This window comes from Stegodyphus dumicola, chromosome 3, assembly GCF_044657685.1.
Source record: "Stegodyphus dumicola isolate Sdum_Otavi_A_Nest chromosome 3, ASM4465768v1".
NCBI lineage: Eukaryota > Metazoa > Arthropoda > Arachnida > Araneae > Eresidae > Stegodyphus > Stegodyphus dumicola.
The window spans coordinates 117559466-117574904 of record NC_140770.1 but is presented as its reverse complement, the minus strand read 5'-3'; the positions used below and the strand labels follow the sequence as shown (position 1 = coordinate 117574904).

Genomic DNA, 15439 nt, shown 5'->3' with positions numbered 1-15439 from the left:
TTTCGTTTTAGGTGAGTCTCATTAAGCAAAAATATATCTAGATTATTTTGAATGATGAATTAAGTGAGCTGGAGGTGCTGGGATTTAAGTCCATTGCAATTATAGGAGGCAAATTTCACATAACTAATACACTGCCTGTTGGAGTAATTATTTTTATAGTGTAATTAATATTTATCAGTGGTTAAAGCTTTAAAGCAGGGGTTCTCAACAGGTTGTACGCAAAGAAGCAAAGCATTTTTAACTATTAAATTCAAAAATTAAAACCCTAAAATCCTCATTGAGTTTTTCTCTAACACTCCTAAATTTATGCGATCTGAAGCTTCGCTCAAGAGTAGTGGTGGTAGTAGTACTTTGTAGTAGTGGTACTAAAGGTTTTCAGTTTTTGTTTAGAATGGTACGCGTTAGTCAGAAGGTTGAGAATCGCTGCTTCAAAGCATTAAATGCAACTTTTATTTTCTCGGTAACGTTATTTGCATTGCAGAAATCGTCACAGAAATCATATATACTTGACATAAATGCGATAAATTTGTTTTTCTTCAGGATTTTGATTAATATTTCCTTTAATATTCATACATTTTGATGAATTTTGTTTGATTTCTTTGCATTTTTATTATTGTTGACATTATTTATTAGCACATTAGCATAAGAGATATTTCTTTTTGGCAACTGGGTGCTGGAATCACGTGATTGTGATCTATTTTCTGATTGGCTGTGGGCGTTGAAATTTTATTGAGTGTTAGAATTAATGGCCCTTGTACCTTTAGCTTCTGTATTAGGAGATGAATTTCCCGGACTTTTGGGACATAAAATAGATGATGCAGGGTGGGAACCATTACACAACACACGCACAGCGTCGTAATTTGCGTGGCACATTGAGAAGTTTTCACTTGGTTTTCGACTGTTGACACTCGATTTCGGCTGTTAACAAGGCATTCGCGTGTTGTTTCTTACTGTTCCACGAGACAGCTCCACTTGCTAGCAATACCGTATAGCCACTAAATAATCGTCTTTCGATCTTTCGATCTTATCACCAGCCCAATCGGAATCGTAAAACACTTCCAAATCCTTTCCATCCTTTTGTAAAGTCAGTTTTAATTCTTTGGCCTGTTTTAGGCAACGAAGAATATTTTGTATGCCAGCCCAATGTTCCTTGCATGGACAATTATTGAACTTTCTCATGTAAGTGGTAGTGAGGTCTAAATAAGGCCTTGTTCCTCCTGCCAGGTACAAAAGTCCTCCAAGAGTCTGCCTAAATTTTAATGCTCCTTCAGCATCCAACATGTTATTCTAAATGGCTGGTGTATATTTCATGCCTGGGTTTAATGGTGTTGATGCACCTTTAGCATTTAGCATATCGGTTATTTCCAAGAGATCACCAGCACAGACACTTTGATCGAGAGTCATTGAGCCATCTTCTCTTTTGCTTATCCTAATTGAAAGAAGGTGATGTATTTCTCTCAAGTCCTTGATTTTTAATTTTAGCTGCAATATTGTCCTTAGGTTCCTGAATCATAGAGACTTTCCTGGACATTACAAGGAGATCATCCACAAACACACCCACGATTAAATCCTTTTCCTTATTGAAGTAAACGCAAGGGTCTTCTCTGAATCTGAATTCAGAAATTCAATCGAAGCAGATGTTCCACTCTCTCCCAGACTGATGGATCCATTAAGACTTCTCTTTAACAAGCAAACTTCTCCACGTAGTTTCTTGTGCAGAATCACTGATGGCTATTCCATGAAAATTGTCTCACTTAATTTTCCATTTAAATAGGCTGCAGCAATATCTAACAGATAAACTGCCAGTCTTGCTGCACTGAAAATAGTAATAAAATTCTAATTGACTTATTTTACAGGAAAGAATGTCTCCTTGTAGTCAATTCCTTCGACTTTGATTAAGTCACGTGCAACTAAATGAGCTTTATGTCTTTCCACTTGTGGATCTTTATTAAGTTTTCTCTTGAAAACCCACTTGCATTTCATACTTTTCCTTTCTTTTGGCTTAGGCACTATGTCCCAAGTTATATTTCCTTTTAAATTTTCCAACTCTTCTTCCACGGCTAACGTTTATTTTTCTGCATCTGGACTAGTTAATGTCTCTTCCAAAGTTTCAGGATCATGCAGAGAAACATTTTGGGAATTGAGTCTTTACATTCATGTCTCTTGAATTCTCAGCTGCACTTCACACCACTTCTAATTCCGTTTATTTCTGGAATATTTTCTTCAAAAATCTCTAAATTTTCCATGATATAATTCTTTATCCACATAGGTGCTGAAATTTGTCTTCTGGGTCGAATCTCCTTTTCCGACATATCCTTCACTTACTCTTCTTGTGTAGAACTTTCATCTATTCTTACTTTATTTTCAACATCATCTTGAGATAGGTTTCTTTCGGAAACTTCTTGGAGGTGCAGTGTTATAATATTTCTTGTCATGGAATCTTCAAATACGACATTTCGGAAACAGATTACTGTGCTGGTCTCCTTGATGTAATTGCGGTACCCTCCATATTCGTCATACCCAAGAAGATAGCCTTTAAATGACTTTTTGTCCATCTTTACCCTCGTCTGAAATGGAACATGAGCATATCAGGTGTGCGCATCCATTGATGCGCATATGTTTCTTTCTGGGTTACTTTTCGATCCATAATTCATATGGACTTAAATTAGAAACTGATGACTAGCCTGCCCTATTCAGTATGTAAACTGAAGTGCTGATGAGCTCTGCCCATAGGGAAGCTAGAAATTTCTTCATTCCAATATATGGGACTTCTGGACATCTGTGGAACTCCTTTGCTTTGTCATTCAACAAGCCATTTTGCTTTGGTGTATATGGAGCTGTGAATCTTTGCGAGATTCTATGCTTGTTCAAGATCTTTTGAACTGCTTAGTTGTCAAACTCACCACTATTGTCACTGAGGATTTCTTTAACTTTACGCACTAATTTCTTAGCATGAGTTAGGAAATTTTCATGCACATCCTTTATTTCTGATTTGTGCTTTATGTGAAATTTCGATATTTCTTAAATGATTCATCACATGGCCCACAAATGTCTGTTGGGCACAATCAAGACATTTTTTGTAACCTCTTTTCTGTTTCCAAACTTTAAACAGTGGCCTTTTCGTATACACAGGCTTCCCATAATTTTATATCTTATTTAATCTTAATATTCAACTCTTTCTCAAGAATGGGTTTTACATGCCTTTTATGTTGGTGACTCATTGTTCATGCTGAAGAGATGATTCATTATTCTCTCTCCTATTTATGGCAGTATGAGTTTAGGAGTTAAGTAATGCCTGTACCAACTACTAATTGCTAATAGTACATCTTACAGATGGCACTGGGTAGCTCAGCGACAGGAATCCTTCCTATGCTCACAGCATTGAGATAAGGTTCAGCCTTTCTCACTGCTACTTCCATCTTCATATTAGCTATAGGAAAATATATGGTACCTATTACGTTTTACATTCAGGATACGGCTCTCGCCCAGATGCCTGGTACTAGTAAACACATTTACCTGAGTCCTTCAAGCCTTTTCTTCTTCTCCTGAAGGTGTTCTGGATGAAAGCACTTATAGAAGAGGTTCGGTTAATCCATCTCTGGTTTTCCGGCAGTTACCTGCATTCCCATTTCGGTGGTTATGTCCCATTTGAGGCCGGCCTTCCCAGCTGAGACATTTTAAAAATTGCACCCTTTCAGTCTCTGTTGATGGGGTAGATGGAAGCGATTTCTACTTCAGCCTTTGCATTCAGCGCAAAAACAGAAAGTGCAACAGGAAGTCACGTTAGTGTAATATATGTATAAAGTGAGGTCACAGTGGCTTTTCGCCCGTTAAACTTTAGACATTGCTTAAACAGAACATAAATGGCATTGGTGATTATACCTGATACAGAGAATAATAAGTTTTTAAAATCAATTAAGACACTGCATCGCTATTTTCTTAAACTAGAATTCTTAATCTTGAAAACTGAAATATCGGAAGTCGAACAGAAATCAGTCACGCTGAAAAAGAAGAATGAAAACTTTTCAGAATGTGGCCAGCATTAAATCTGCATTAAAATGTGGTATAAAATATATTTGTTAATTTATAGAATGAGACCTACATTGTAGAAAAAAATTTTAAACCATGTAATGGGGAAGGGGATATTTTACGATTATTTGCCTAATAGAGTTACTGTGTAGTATTCAATCAAAGACGCTGTCTTCCTTTCCGGCTGAAATAAGTGTTCTTTATGCAGCCCAAGAAGCTTTATTTCGTGATTTTCTTGTCTCTCGCATAATTTATTAAATTTATAGTAACATAAAATGCATGATTTTTTCTTCTTAGAGCTATAGCATCCTTGTTATGCATGTTCATTTATGTGTCGGCAATATTAAAACTTTGGTATTAAACTCTAAATTATATATATTATACTTTCGTTCTTATTATACGACATGCATTTCATTATACCGAATAAAATTTCTACATAATAATTGAAGCTATTTGCTTCAAATCACATTTTATTCCATCATTACTTAGTATTTTAAACAACGCAGAACAATTTGAAATTGAAAACAATGAAAAATATTTCATACGCAATAATACGAGCTTAGAGAAACTAAATGATTTTTACGACTTTCAGTGGCTTTGCTTTTTGTTATAAAAGTTGATAAAGGTCATTTAGTAATCTCACAAGCATTTCATTTTGAATCCTTGTCTACATTTAAAAGCCTTATATTTTTAATTTTTACATCTGGTTTTATCTGATTAGCAGTTACCTTAATTTTTAGCAAATAATCATCTCATTTGCATTAAACTGCAATTTTTTTGTCTCATAACACTTTTTTTTTTTTTTTTTTTTTTGTGTGTGTGTGGGGGGAAACAACTTCACAGTTGGTATATGTATTCGATAATGATGTTCATTTAATTATTTATGACAATTATGTTAATTAATATTACACTTGGGCTCAAAATGGATTAAAAAATTAATGACAACCGTGACAGAGACATATAAAATTTTTTGTTCTTTTTCCTTTTCAGAACCTCTCCGTGTGAGCAAAAACAAGTCCATGGAAACTAAGAAAAGGAAAGTTGATTTGGAGGGCCCAACTTTCAACGATGACCGGATACTTAGTTGTTTTTACATTGAGCACAACGGGAAATGTGTTTACTTAGTTTGTCAAAAAACTACTCAATAACTTCCAAACATTAAACAGCATTATGAATCTCATCATACTTAGTACAATTGTTTCATAGGAAAATGAAGTTGAGTGGCTGAGAAATAGTTTTACAAAGTAGTCATCCTTTTTCACTAGAAAAGTTAGTGAAAGTGACCGAAACGCGACTGCTAACTACGAAGTGTCAAAACTAACTGCAGAGAGAACGAAATCTTTTACCCATGAAAATTTCTTCAAAGAATTCTTGTTGAAGGTAGTTAATGTTGTATGCCCTCCAAAAAAATAAATATATATATATATTATTTTCTTCTATTAGCTCATCGGTAAGAATAGTAACAAGATAAATTGAAGAGGTGGCAGCAAATGTCAGCAATGCCTTGGAGAAAGTTTAAAATAAGTTGAAGTATTATTCCATTGTAGCACTTGCAGCTTTTGTGAGTTGTATAACATGAGCATTTGATATTGTGGAAGAATTTGTACGATTTATTCCTATGAATGACACCAGTATTGGAGCAGATATTTTGTAAGCATGCTTAAATGGATTATCGAAATGAATCTTAATTTATTAAGGTTTTCTGGAGTAATCATAGAAGGAGCACCAGCAATGGCTGGAAATGAAAGGGGGTTGTTGCATGCTCTAAGAACACATTAGTATTGATAAAAACTCGTCGAACGTTATTGCAGTAATTATCAGGAATCATTATGTGCAGTCTCTCAGTTTTAAGAAAATCGTGTCAGTAATTGTGAAAACAGTGAATTTTATACTGTCTGTTACCGCCATTAAAAAAATTATTAAAGAAATTGAAGCAGACTATGGCGATCTTACATATTTTTCAAATGTTCGACAGTTTAGCCGCAGAAAAATGCTGGGACGAATATATATATTGAAAGAAGAGTTATGATGTCTATCAGTCTACGTTTTTAGAGAATGTTATGAAAAATATATGTTTTAGAAAGCAAAGATCTCAGATTAGCTTATTTAGTAGAAATCCCGACACACGCGAACATTTTGAATCTCGAACTTCAAAAAAAGAATAAACTTATATTTGAGATGTTTAATCGAATTACTGCTTTTGAATGAAAATTTCGACTATGGGAACCACAACTTCAAAAAGAAAACTAGTCACGTTTTCCAAGTCGGCAAAATCACCAGAGAGATATACTATAGTACGTTCTATTAAGAATTTGAGAAGCCAGTTTTTCTCGCGTTTTGCTGACTTTCGGAGATATGAAAATCTATTGAAATTATTTGGTACTCCTTACAAAACAGAAGTGGAGCGAGTGGGGAGAAGAATAGTAGTTGAAGTTAATTGGTTTATTGTCGGTTTTCATCTTTGATATCAAAATTTCATTTTAATCCACAGCTGAGTCTTACGAAAAATTGTATTTCCAAACGAAAAATAGAAAAACATTTTAACTAATACCAAACTGATGATATCATTATTTGGAAGTACACACGCTTGTGAACAGAGTTTTCAAAAATGAAATATATTAGAAGTAAATTAAGAGTGACGATCACCTGAATAACCATTTTGCTCTTATCATCAACAGATATTTCACCTGATGGGGAGAATGAATCGCACAATAAGCAGAAGCAAGCGTCTCATTAAATAATTTGCTCCTTTTAACTGCTTTTAATTTATAGTAAGCAGTTTGAATATGTTTAAATAAAATTGCATCAATTCCCTTCTTTTTCTTTAAACCTCCAGAAATACATTTACATTATATTTAATAACATGGCTGTCCTCTGAGACACTGCATAGTTGTTTGGCCTTTTCTCTCCAAAAGGTTGCCGAACCGGGGCGTAATCGATAAGGTGCACAGCCACCGGTACATATCTGACGCGTTAAAAGCACGTAAGTGTGCTTTATCTTTGAGGCCTGTGTGACACCATCTTTCAGCTTAATAATACACGATCGCATGTTGTCCGTGCTCTGTTGATCTTTCTCGATAAAGAGGGTATTCTAATGTTGTCCTGGCCAACACGTTTTCTAAATCTCTCATCCACTGAAAACACTTGGGCTGAAGACTCGCACGCCACCACTCATTAGCCACTATGATTGATAAACTTTGGCATAAAGATGATGCCGTATGGAATGAAATAGCTGTATCTAATTCAAGCTTAGTTCGATTCGATTCATACCCCAATTACAGCCGTTGTTGCTGTCAGAGGTCGATTCAATCCTCAACCGGGTTATAGCCGTTGGTGCTGCCAGAGGAGGCAGATCTATTTACTAAATTCTACACGCTGCATATCCGAAATCATCTGCAAATTTAATCACATCTTCCTTCCACTGTATTGTATAGGTACAAGATATAACATATGTACTAAATAAAACTAAACTAATAGATCAAATAATACTAAAATATATTGCATCTAAACCTAATAGGAAATATTGCTCAAAATATTGCTTTTAAAACCAATAGGTCAAAATATTGCTGATTTGTTTGCTGCTTTCTCTCATCGATTCCCTCTTTCCCATTTCATTCGCTTCTCGAAAAGTCATTTTGTGATGGAACGAAAACCTGCTTTTGTCAATTAAAATAACTTAGACTAGGTGGCCCTTGCTGCTTTGACATGACTTCGATTTCGATTTCTAATACTTATTAAATATTTCTTTTAGAAAATATTTTCTGAGAATAAAAGTTTTTTCAGGTATGTTCAAATCTGTATATCTGAATCTAATTATGTTATATATTGTAATGTCATTTCCCCCTGTTACGTACTGCAAAGTAATAGTAAATACTTTTAAAAAATAGAACTAGGTGATGTAACAGAAAATGGAAACGCAATAAATCTATAATTAAGATTAATGCACATGTTTTGTAAAAAATACAATGCGCTCTTTTTAAACGCGACCATCCACAGTTCTAGAGGTTTGGAGGGTTCTGTGGATGTGATAGCCTTAGAAAGGTGATGTTCAGTACCAATGTATATTTATTTTCTCAAAAATACAGGCCTCTTTCAGAAGTTTCACGTTAGGAAGATGGTCACCACTAGAGGGTTCACTACAATTGTTTTCTAATAGATAATGGAATTAATTTAATATAATGTTTACAAAATGGCTATTAGTTCTAAAAGAGATTTAAAAACAACATAACTTAAATTTATCTTTTCCAATCAGCTATTATAAAAGTTTAGCTATTTTGTATGTAAATAACCAATATATATCCATGCGCGTTCAAATATACAACATTTGCGTAACAAATTATTAAAAAATTCAAATTTAAATCGTTAATAATAATTTTTCTATGCTTATACACAATACTATTTAAGAATGACGAATTTAATTAATACTAGAAACTTAAAATCTAAAAATGCAGAATTCTGAATTTTACGACTTATATAATTATAACTATATACTTACATAATTACAAAATTTTATTAAAAGTCTATTATATGTGTAGTTATGATTTATATTCTCTAGAAACAGTAATAACATGATGCAAATTTATCCCCATATTTTATTATGAACAAATGTATGTTTTACATAATTACAAATACATATTATAAATTTTCTTACAGCACACATATACTTAAGTTTTCAAAAGATTAGAATGCAATTTAAATTTTAAATTTAAGACATTTCGATAGTTAAACCTGGTCCTATTTGGAGAAGGGGTACTTTGTAAACCCTCTGTATCTCCATCTCAGCCATGTTAGGAATGTCCTTCTTACAATAATCATCTTATGAATTTGTCAGTAAAATTCTATTGCAGAAAGTTTCTCTACAAATACAGCATTTATAGACTTTTTAAAAATTTCTTATTAATGTTTACCTTTGAACATTAGCACTTACCACTAATGGTTCAATAAAATCAGAAAATTCATAATCACGTTTTAAACATACGTACATGAAAGTACCAAAAGGCAAATTTTAAATAATCACATGGGAGTGAAAACAGAATTCCCTTTCACACCTGCAAACGTTCCAAGGTTAATCTTCGGATTATGGTAACTTGGCGATTTTTTGGCGACCAACCCTGCTACAGCAACCTGCTGGATTTTTTTTTTTTTTTTTTTTTGGCCGCCATTTGTTTTTCACGAAGTAAAGGCAAGGGTTTTTTTTGGGGGGGGCGGGATGCCATTTTGTTTTCACAAGGTAAAGGCAAGGGTCTTTTTTTTTTTTTTTTTTCAACAATCTGCTAGCCGAATTACGCTTATGCTAGAACTTTTATGGAACAAAAGTGCTTAATCATGACGAAGATTAGGTGCGAAATTGGAAGAAAGTGCAGAATCGCCCACTGCTAGCAGCGTTTTTAAGAATTGCACATACACGGTATCCATGTAAACGTCGACCTATTTTCACTTAAAAAAACATCCCAGAATTGCACAAAAATGGCATTGCGCACACTCTTGACTTTATCCATATACACTGCTAAAGTCCTAGCTAGTAACCTTTATCGACTTACCAAAATGTCGGCAAACTACCTGTTACCATATTCCAAAGATTAGTCAGTTCTAAAATTACTTCACAGTCGTTTTTGAAATTATTAAGCATAGCAAAAACAATAGACATGAATTATATAATGGTCCTTGTCGCAACAACTTTTTGAAAAGTGAATGAATCGGAAAACATTCAACCTTGCCTCGGTAACGGCTATTGATAGGAGGATGGGAGCAGTAGCGAATGAATCGATACGATTTTTCACCAAGGAATGAAATGAGAAAGGACGAATCGAGAATTACTTGACAACCTAATCCTCGAGAATCAGAATTCTTATTTAACCCTTCTAATATTATGTGAAAGCCATTAGAAGCCATTAGAAGAAAACAAACTGCCATCTTTAATTTAAAAAAATACTGAGCGGTCATTTTTACTTCCTTGTACGAAGTAAAAAAGAAATATTGTAATCGAGAAAAATTTCGGGTATCATATTTCAACGAAAGTATCCATTTTGACTGCTATCGAATGCAATTTAACGATGTTTTTGCGTGACATCTGTACATAAGGACATAATAAAAGACTTTTTCCCACAAAAAAATCCTAAAACTGATTTAAAATGAATTCTAAAAAGATTTTTTTCGTGGCATCTGTACGTACGTATGTATGTATCTCGCATAATTAAAAAACGAATAGCCTCATAACGTTGAAATTTTGTATATAGGACTGCTATAACATATAGATGCGCACCTCCCATTTTCAATCACAATCGGCGGCACCAAAAGTATATAAATGTATGTATGTATATATATATATCCACTCTGTTACTCGGCTCAGTGAACTCAGTTTCTTTATTCTTATATGTTTGTGCATTTTTTGCTTTAAAAATTATTGAATTATGTTGTTCTTATCTTCCGGTTAAGTTTTTTATGTCTGTAGTTAACCTCCATGCAATAATTGTGGAATTATAAATAATTTAAAAGTTTTTTAAGTGCGGCTAAGCCTAATGTTTGTTTAGCAAAGCAGCCATATTTGTTTACATTTGAAACTTAGCAGAATAGTGGATTTGCTGTTAATATAGATGAACTAAGCTTCGCAACAACAAAAGTAATGTCTTCTTTTATTATTGCGAATTAAATTATGCTTAATTCATTCTGGAATTATCATTTAAGTTATTAGCTTGTTTTTGCGCAGAAACTGTAATTTTAATTGTAAGAATTGTTTTTTTTTTAATTGTTTTAACTGTACTTGGTGTTTTATGTTTTTCTATAACCTTCAATTTTTAATGAAAATATTTTGAATTTTTACGCATTTTTGCTTTGCCGCGAATTGAGAAATGAATTAATTAGTAGAGCATGCGCATTAGGTAAGCAGCGCTGAATCTTCTAGTATAAACTGTTTCTTTTTTATTTATTTAATTTCTTTTATACATCGTTTTAGATTTATTATAGTATTTGAATATAATTTTTGTGGTAATTCTTCAGATGATATAATTTTTGTGCACTCTGAATCATAAAATCAATGAGATGTAACGCTGTTAAGTGAACTTAGCGCCGAAGTGTCGTTATGGTAAATAAATACAGTGAACTTTCGAGAGTTCATTTATTCTGTTGTGATTTATTCGCTATCGACAAAGTAGATTTAATTAAAAATTCGTTAACTGGAAACACAGGAAAATTGCGTATAATTTAATATTCCTCACAACTTTCCTAAAAATATCTGATGTGTATCAGATTTGTTTTTAATAGTTGAACTACCAAGAGGATCGTAGTTACCAATATCATTTTAAAGCAGAGATAAAGATTTTTGCAACAGCTGCAAAATCGTTAAATAAGGGTTAGTAATTCACTATCAACACCTTCAGTTTTCATATCTATATAGAGTGATAGTGTTCTTTGGTTTATTTATTTATGGTAAAGCAAGCGAAAGCTTTCTACATAAGGAAAGAGATGCTTTAGTGGAGGAGATTTTAAGAGTAACTGGCTCCGATCCACGTGATACACGGGAAAACCTAGAAAACGCCTCTAAAGCCTAGTAGGCTTCATTATGAAAGGAAGAATAGCGACTGAATTATTAAGCGCCAATTATTACGACCAAAGATTTGTTTTGCAAAATAAATTTCCCTATTTGGCAATTTCCCTATTTGTGGCAGTTGCGTAAATTATAACTCACTTCCATATGACAATATTTACTTTTAAATTATTTAACCTTTAATTGGTGTGCTATGGAAGACAATAGTATCACGTTTTACTTGGTAATTTTTATATTTAAACAGTTGAATTTCATATATTTCCCGATAGTTTGATCATTTCCACTGAAAATAATACACCATAGTTTATCTTAAGAAGAAATCATTAAGCTTTTTACGAATAATTGATTATATACTGAAAAAACCTGACAAAATAAGCGTAATTTTATTTACCATCTAACTAAAATTCAGCTGCTATATCGCAGTTAAAGCCTGATTAAATAATCTATACGAAAATAACTTCCATTTAGCGATGTTTAGAATACTTGTCAACGACACCATGCCAAACACACAAAATTTGAAAATTTGTTTCTGTATAAACGCGATCTTCATACTTTGAAAAACGTGCATTATAACTTTTAAATTACAAATCCGTTTTATACATAATTCTGTCTTTTAGTATACTATAAAACACGGAAAAGCAGAAAATGAATTCACATGAAAGAAACAAACATGGAGATTAGTAAGATATTTCAATTAAATTTTTAATCTTGTTAAAACACAAAAAGTATATTGTAATGTTTTATTAGTGCTTGTAATGTCTTATTAATTGAAGACTTAATCAAAATTAAAAATTTCAGAATGCCCAATTAAAATTTGTGCGAAGTAAACAAATGAGGAGTTATCATAAAAGCTACCTTGATGCTACCGTAATTCATTATTTTAAGGAGACGTTTAAAAATTAGAAGTACTTACTGAGCTTTGGCTATTGAGAAAAGACAAAGAAGAACCAAGCATCGCAACCTATCCATTGAGATGCTATACAGAGACTGAAAAATTTGATACTAAAGATGTACACAACTTATGAAATTGTGACTAACTTCCTTATAGAGAACTCAGCGGTTCCGCTCCTCTTTGATTGGCAGGCACCACCGAGATATTTTAATTTCATTGCGTGTTTTCCTGACCTTCAACCTTTTGAGATCGCCTTTCGATAAAGATGGCTAAATCCAAAAAAGAGAACAGTTATATTTATTTTCAGGCTTCAGAACGCATTTTGTTTTTTAAATTTTTAAAGTCTCCAGTTGAAGACGAAAAGCTGCTATTTTTGAGACTGTAAAACTGTACCGAGTAATTATATCCTTTTTAAATACAGCGTAACACTTTATGCTATCCAAACGTCTTGGATTGCTCAGGATAGTCACAGATTATACTGGAGTGTCCCGCTTCAAAAGCTATGTTTCGTATTGCGTAAATATTCTCAGATTTTGTAAACAATCGGCATGAATTTTGATAGCTCCGCTCTACATAGTCACAGGAATATTTTTGGGAAGTGAAAATAGGAATTAATTTAAGAGTTAAATTAACTGCACGTTCTAAAAATAGGAATTAATTTAACAGTTAAATTAACTGCACGTTCGTTTTTGAGAACACGCGGTAATTTACGAAAAGAAATGGTTAGCGAAAAACATCTCGGCGTCTACTGTAAGCATATTTTTTCTTGTTAGCATGAATGGTGCAGTCAAATCGTACACAGAATTTTAAATGGCCGTCTTGGAAAAATATTGTAGAAAAAAATTTGCGAGAAAATATTTTGACGTAGAAGAGTTGTATGAGAACAAAATATTCAAGGAAATAATGTAAATTGAAAAATAGGTGTAACAGATAAAAAACTAACCTGTGTCTGATTATAAACTGAAATTGTGATTAAATGGGTAAAGATTTTTCAGTTTTCAACTCATTCAAGTTCCTTTCAAATATGTAACATCAGTAATTCGAATACTTTTTACGGCAAATGACTTTTATTGCGAACAATGCAGCAAAAGAGCGTGTCTTATAATAAATAATAAGCTGAGAAAAAAAAAAACTAAGTTCTAAATACATCAAAACCGATTTAAAATAATCAGGAAACAATACTGCTGAATGTAAGGAGCTGAACCAGTTGCTAACGGGTAAATAAAGCATTCTTGAAGAAAATACTTCTCGAGTAGTACGAGTATAATGATTCTTTTAGGTATCTGATTATTTCATTTTAATTTTGTATAATAAAATGGCCTTTAAATAAATACCATTTTATTAATTATTCGGAATAATAACATTTCAAGCAATTTCCCTACCCTTCATATTTCTTATGCTTTTAACTCTGTTGGCGATAAAAGATTTCCATTTGACACTGGTACCTTTAAGCCAGCATAGCATTATTTTGGCATCAGTCCAATAGAATACTGTCGAGGATTCCTTTTGATCTAGCAATTTTTTTCACTTCGGAACCTAAACGCGCTGCTAGTATTGCACCAAGAAATTCAAGGCGAAGAAAAGTAACTCTTTTCAGAGATGCAATATGACATTTCGATTCAACAAAACTCACAGGTCACATGGACTCACATGGACCTTATAAGAAATAGACTAACCCAGTGGGCGGGGCGTGCGTCACACACATGTCGAGAAGAGAGAGTAGAGACGATTTAGTTTATCGTAACATTGAAACATATGGCGTTTGTATCACATAACTCTTTTTAATTATTAAATGTGATACGTTGTATAAATGATGAGATAATAAAAATCACAGTTTTTGCTAATAAGATTTTATATATCTCATGAAACCACTTTTTAGTGCATTTTGAGTATTTTTTTTTACTGCATTTTGAGCATAAGCGTAATTCTTGTCTAAACATCATTACTTTGATAAAACGGTAAAAATTCTAAACAAAAAATTTATTAATTTACTTTTGCCTACAAATAAAGTAAAATTAAGTAAGATTAATAGTACATGATGCTATGAAACAAATAAGGTAAATTTAAACAAGATTTGGTAATTTTTTTTAATTTTGTGAACATTTTCAGGCAGTAGTAGCAAATATTTATCATTTCAAATGTTTATAGAAACCAAGGATTGTTTTATTTATTTTTTCTGTTTTCAAAATTATTATGGTATTAAAAGATGATCATTTATGACAATATTAATAACTTATAAAATTCGGAGCATAAACTTTTCTGAGTGTAATGAAAAATTTTTAAAAAAATTTGCAGTAAATAAAAAAATCTTATGCGGAACTAGAAATAAATTTAAAAAAAAATAATTACTATAAAATACAAGATATTATATGTCCAATCTTAAATTTTTATTAATGCGCCTAAAGTAACCTTGTAATTTTATATACCTGTAAATACTTTAAGCAGAATGACTATACATCCATAAATACATATGTATGAACGTAAACAATTTAGGATATTTGTTGCATTGAAAAATTCGCTTACTTCACTTTTTATTTCAAATATTTGTGAAAACAAGATTATATCTATTTATCTATTAATGTAAATACACACACCTATATATATATGTCATATTAAAAGCACAAGGAAAAGACGGAACACCGTAGATGCGTGATTAGACCCATATTGAAGAAGATTTTGATTGCGTAGTATGCTAATAACTCTAACAGTATCTAAAGAACTTGGCAGTCGAGGCAGTTTTAATTCCATTTTTATTTGCAACTGATATTTGTGGCCGCAATCACTTGGCACTCTAATCTTGTCTTTCCACAGAAGATTTAGATTTTTGATATTGTTGAGATAGAAAGCAAGCCAGCGAAATTGTATCTCAGCACAGTAGAGGCAAAAGCTGAAGTGCGTATTTATGCAAGATGGAAGCACGTCGAAGAGAAAAGTTTTGGTTTACAATTATTACGTCATCAGAGCTGCGCGGGTCA

The 15439-nt window shown here is 32.6% G+C and overlaps 1 protein-coding gene across 1 annotated transcript in view; it reads right to left on the bottom strand.

Moving 5' to 3' along the window:
- LOC118194875 (A.superbus venom factor 1-like) overlaps window positions 1-12639 on the bottom strand; it is a 325092-nt gene extending 312453 nt beyond the window's left edge. Inside the window, exon 1 of the mRNA XM_085813226.1 lies at window positions 12486-12639. Within this exon, the coding sequence (XP_085669352.1) occupies window positions 12486-12541 (56 nt within the window). The 5' untranslated portion in view covers window positions 12542-12639. The remainder of the gene's footprint in view (window positions 1-12485) is intronic.
- Window positions 12640-15439: the final 2800 nt, after the last annotated feature.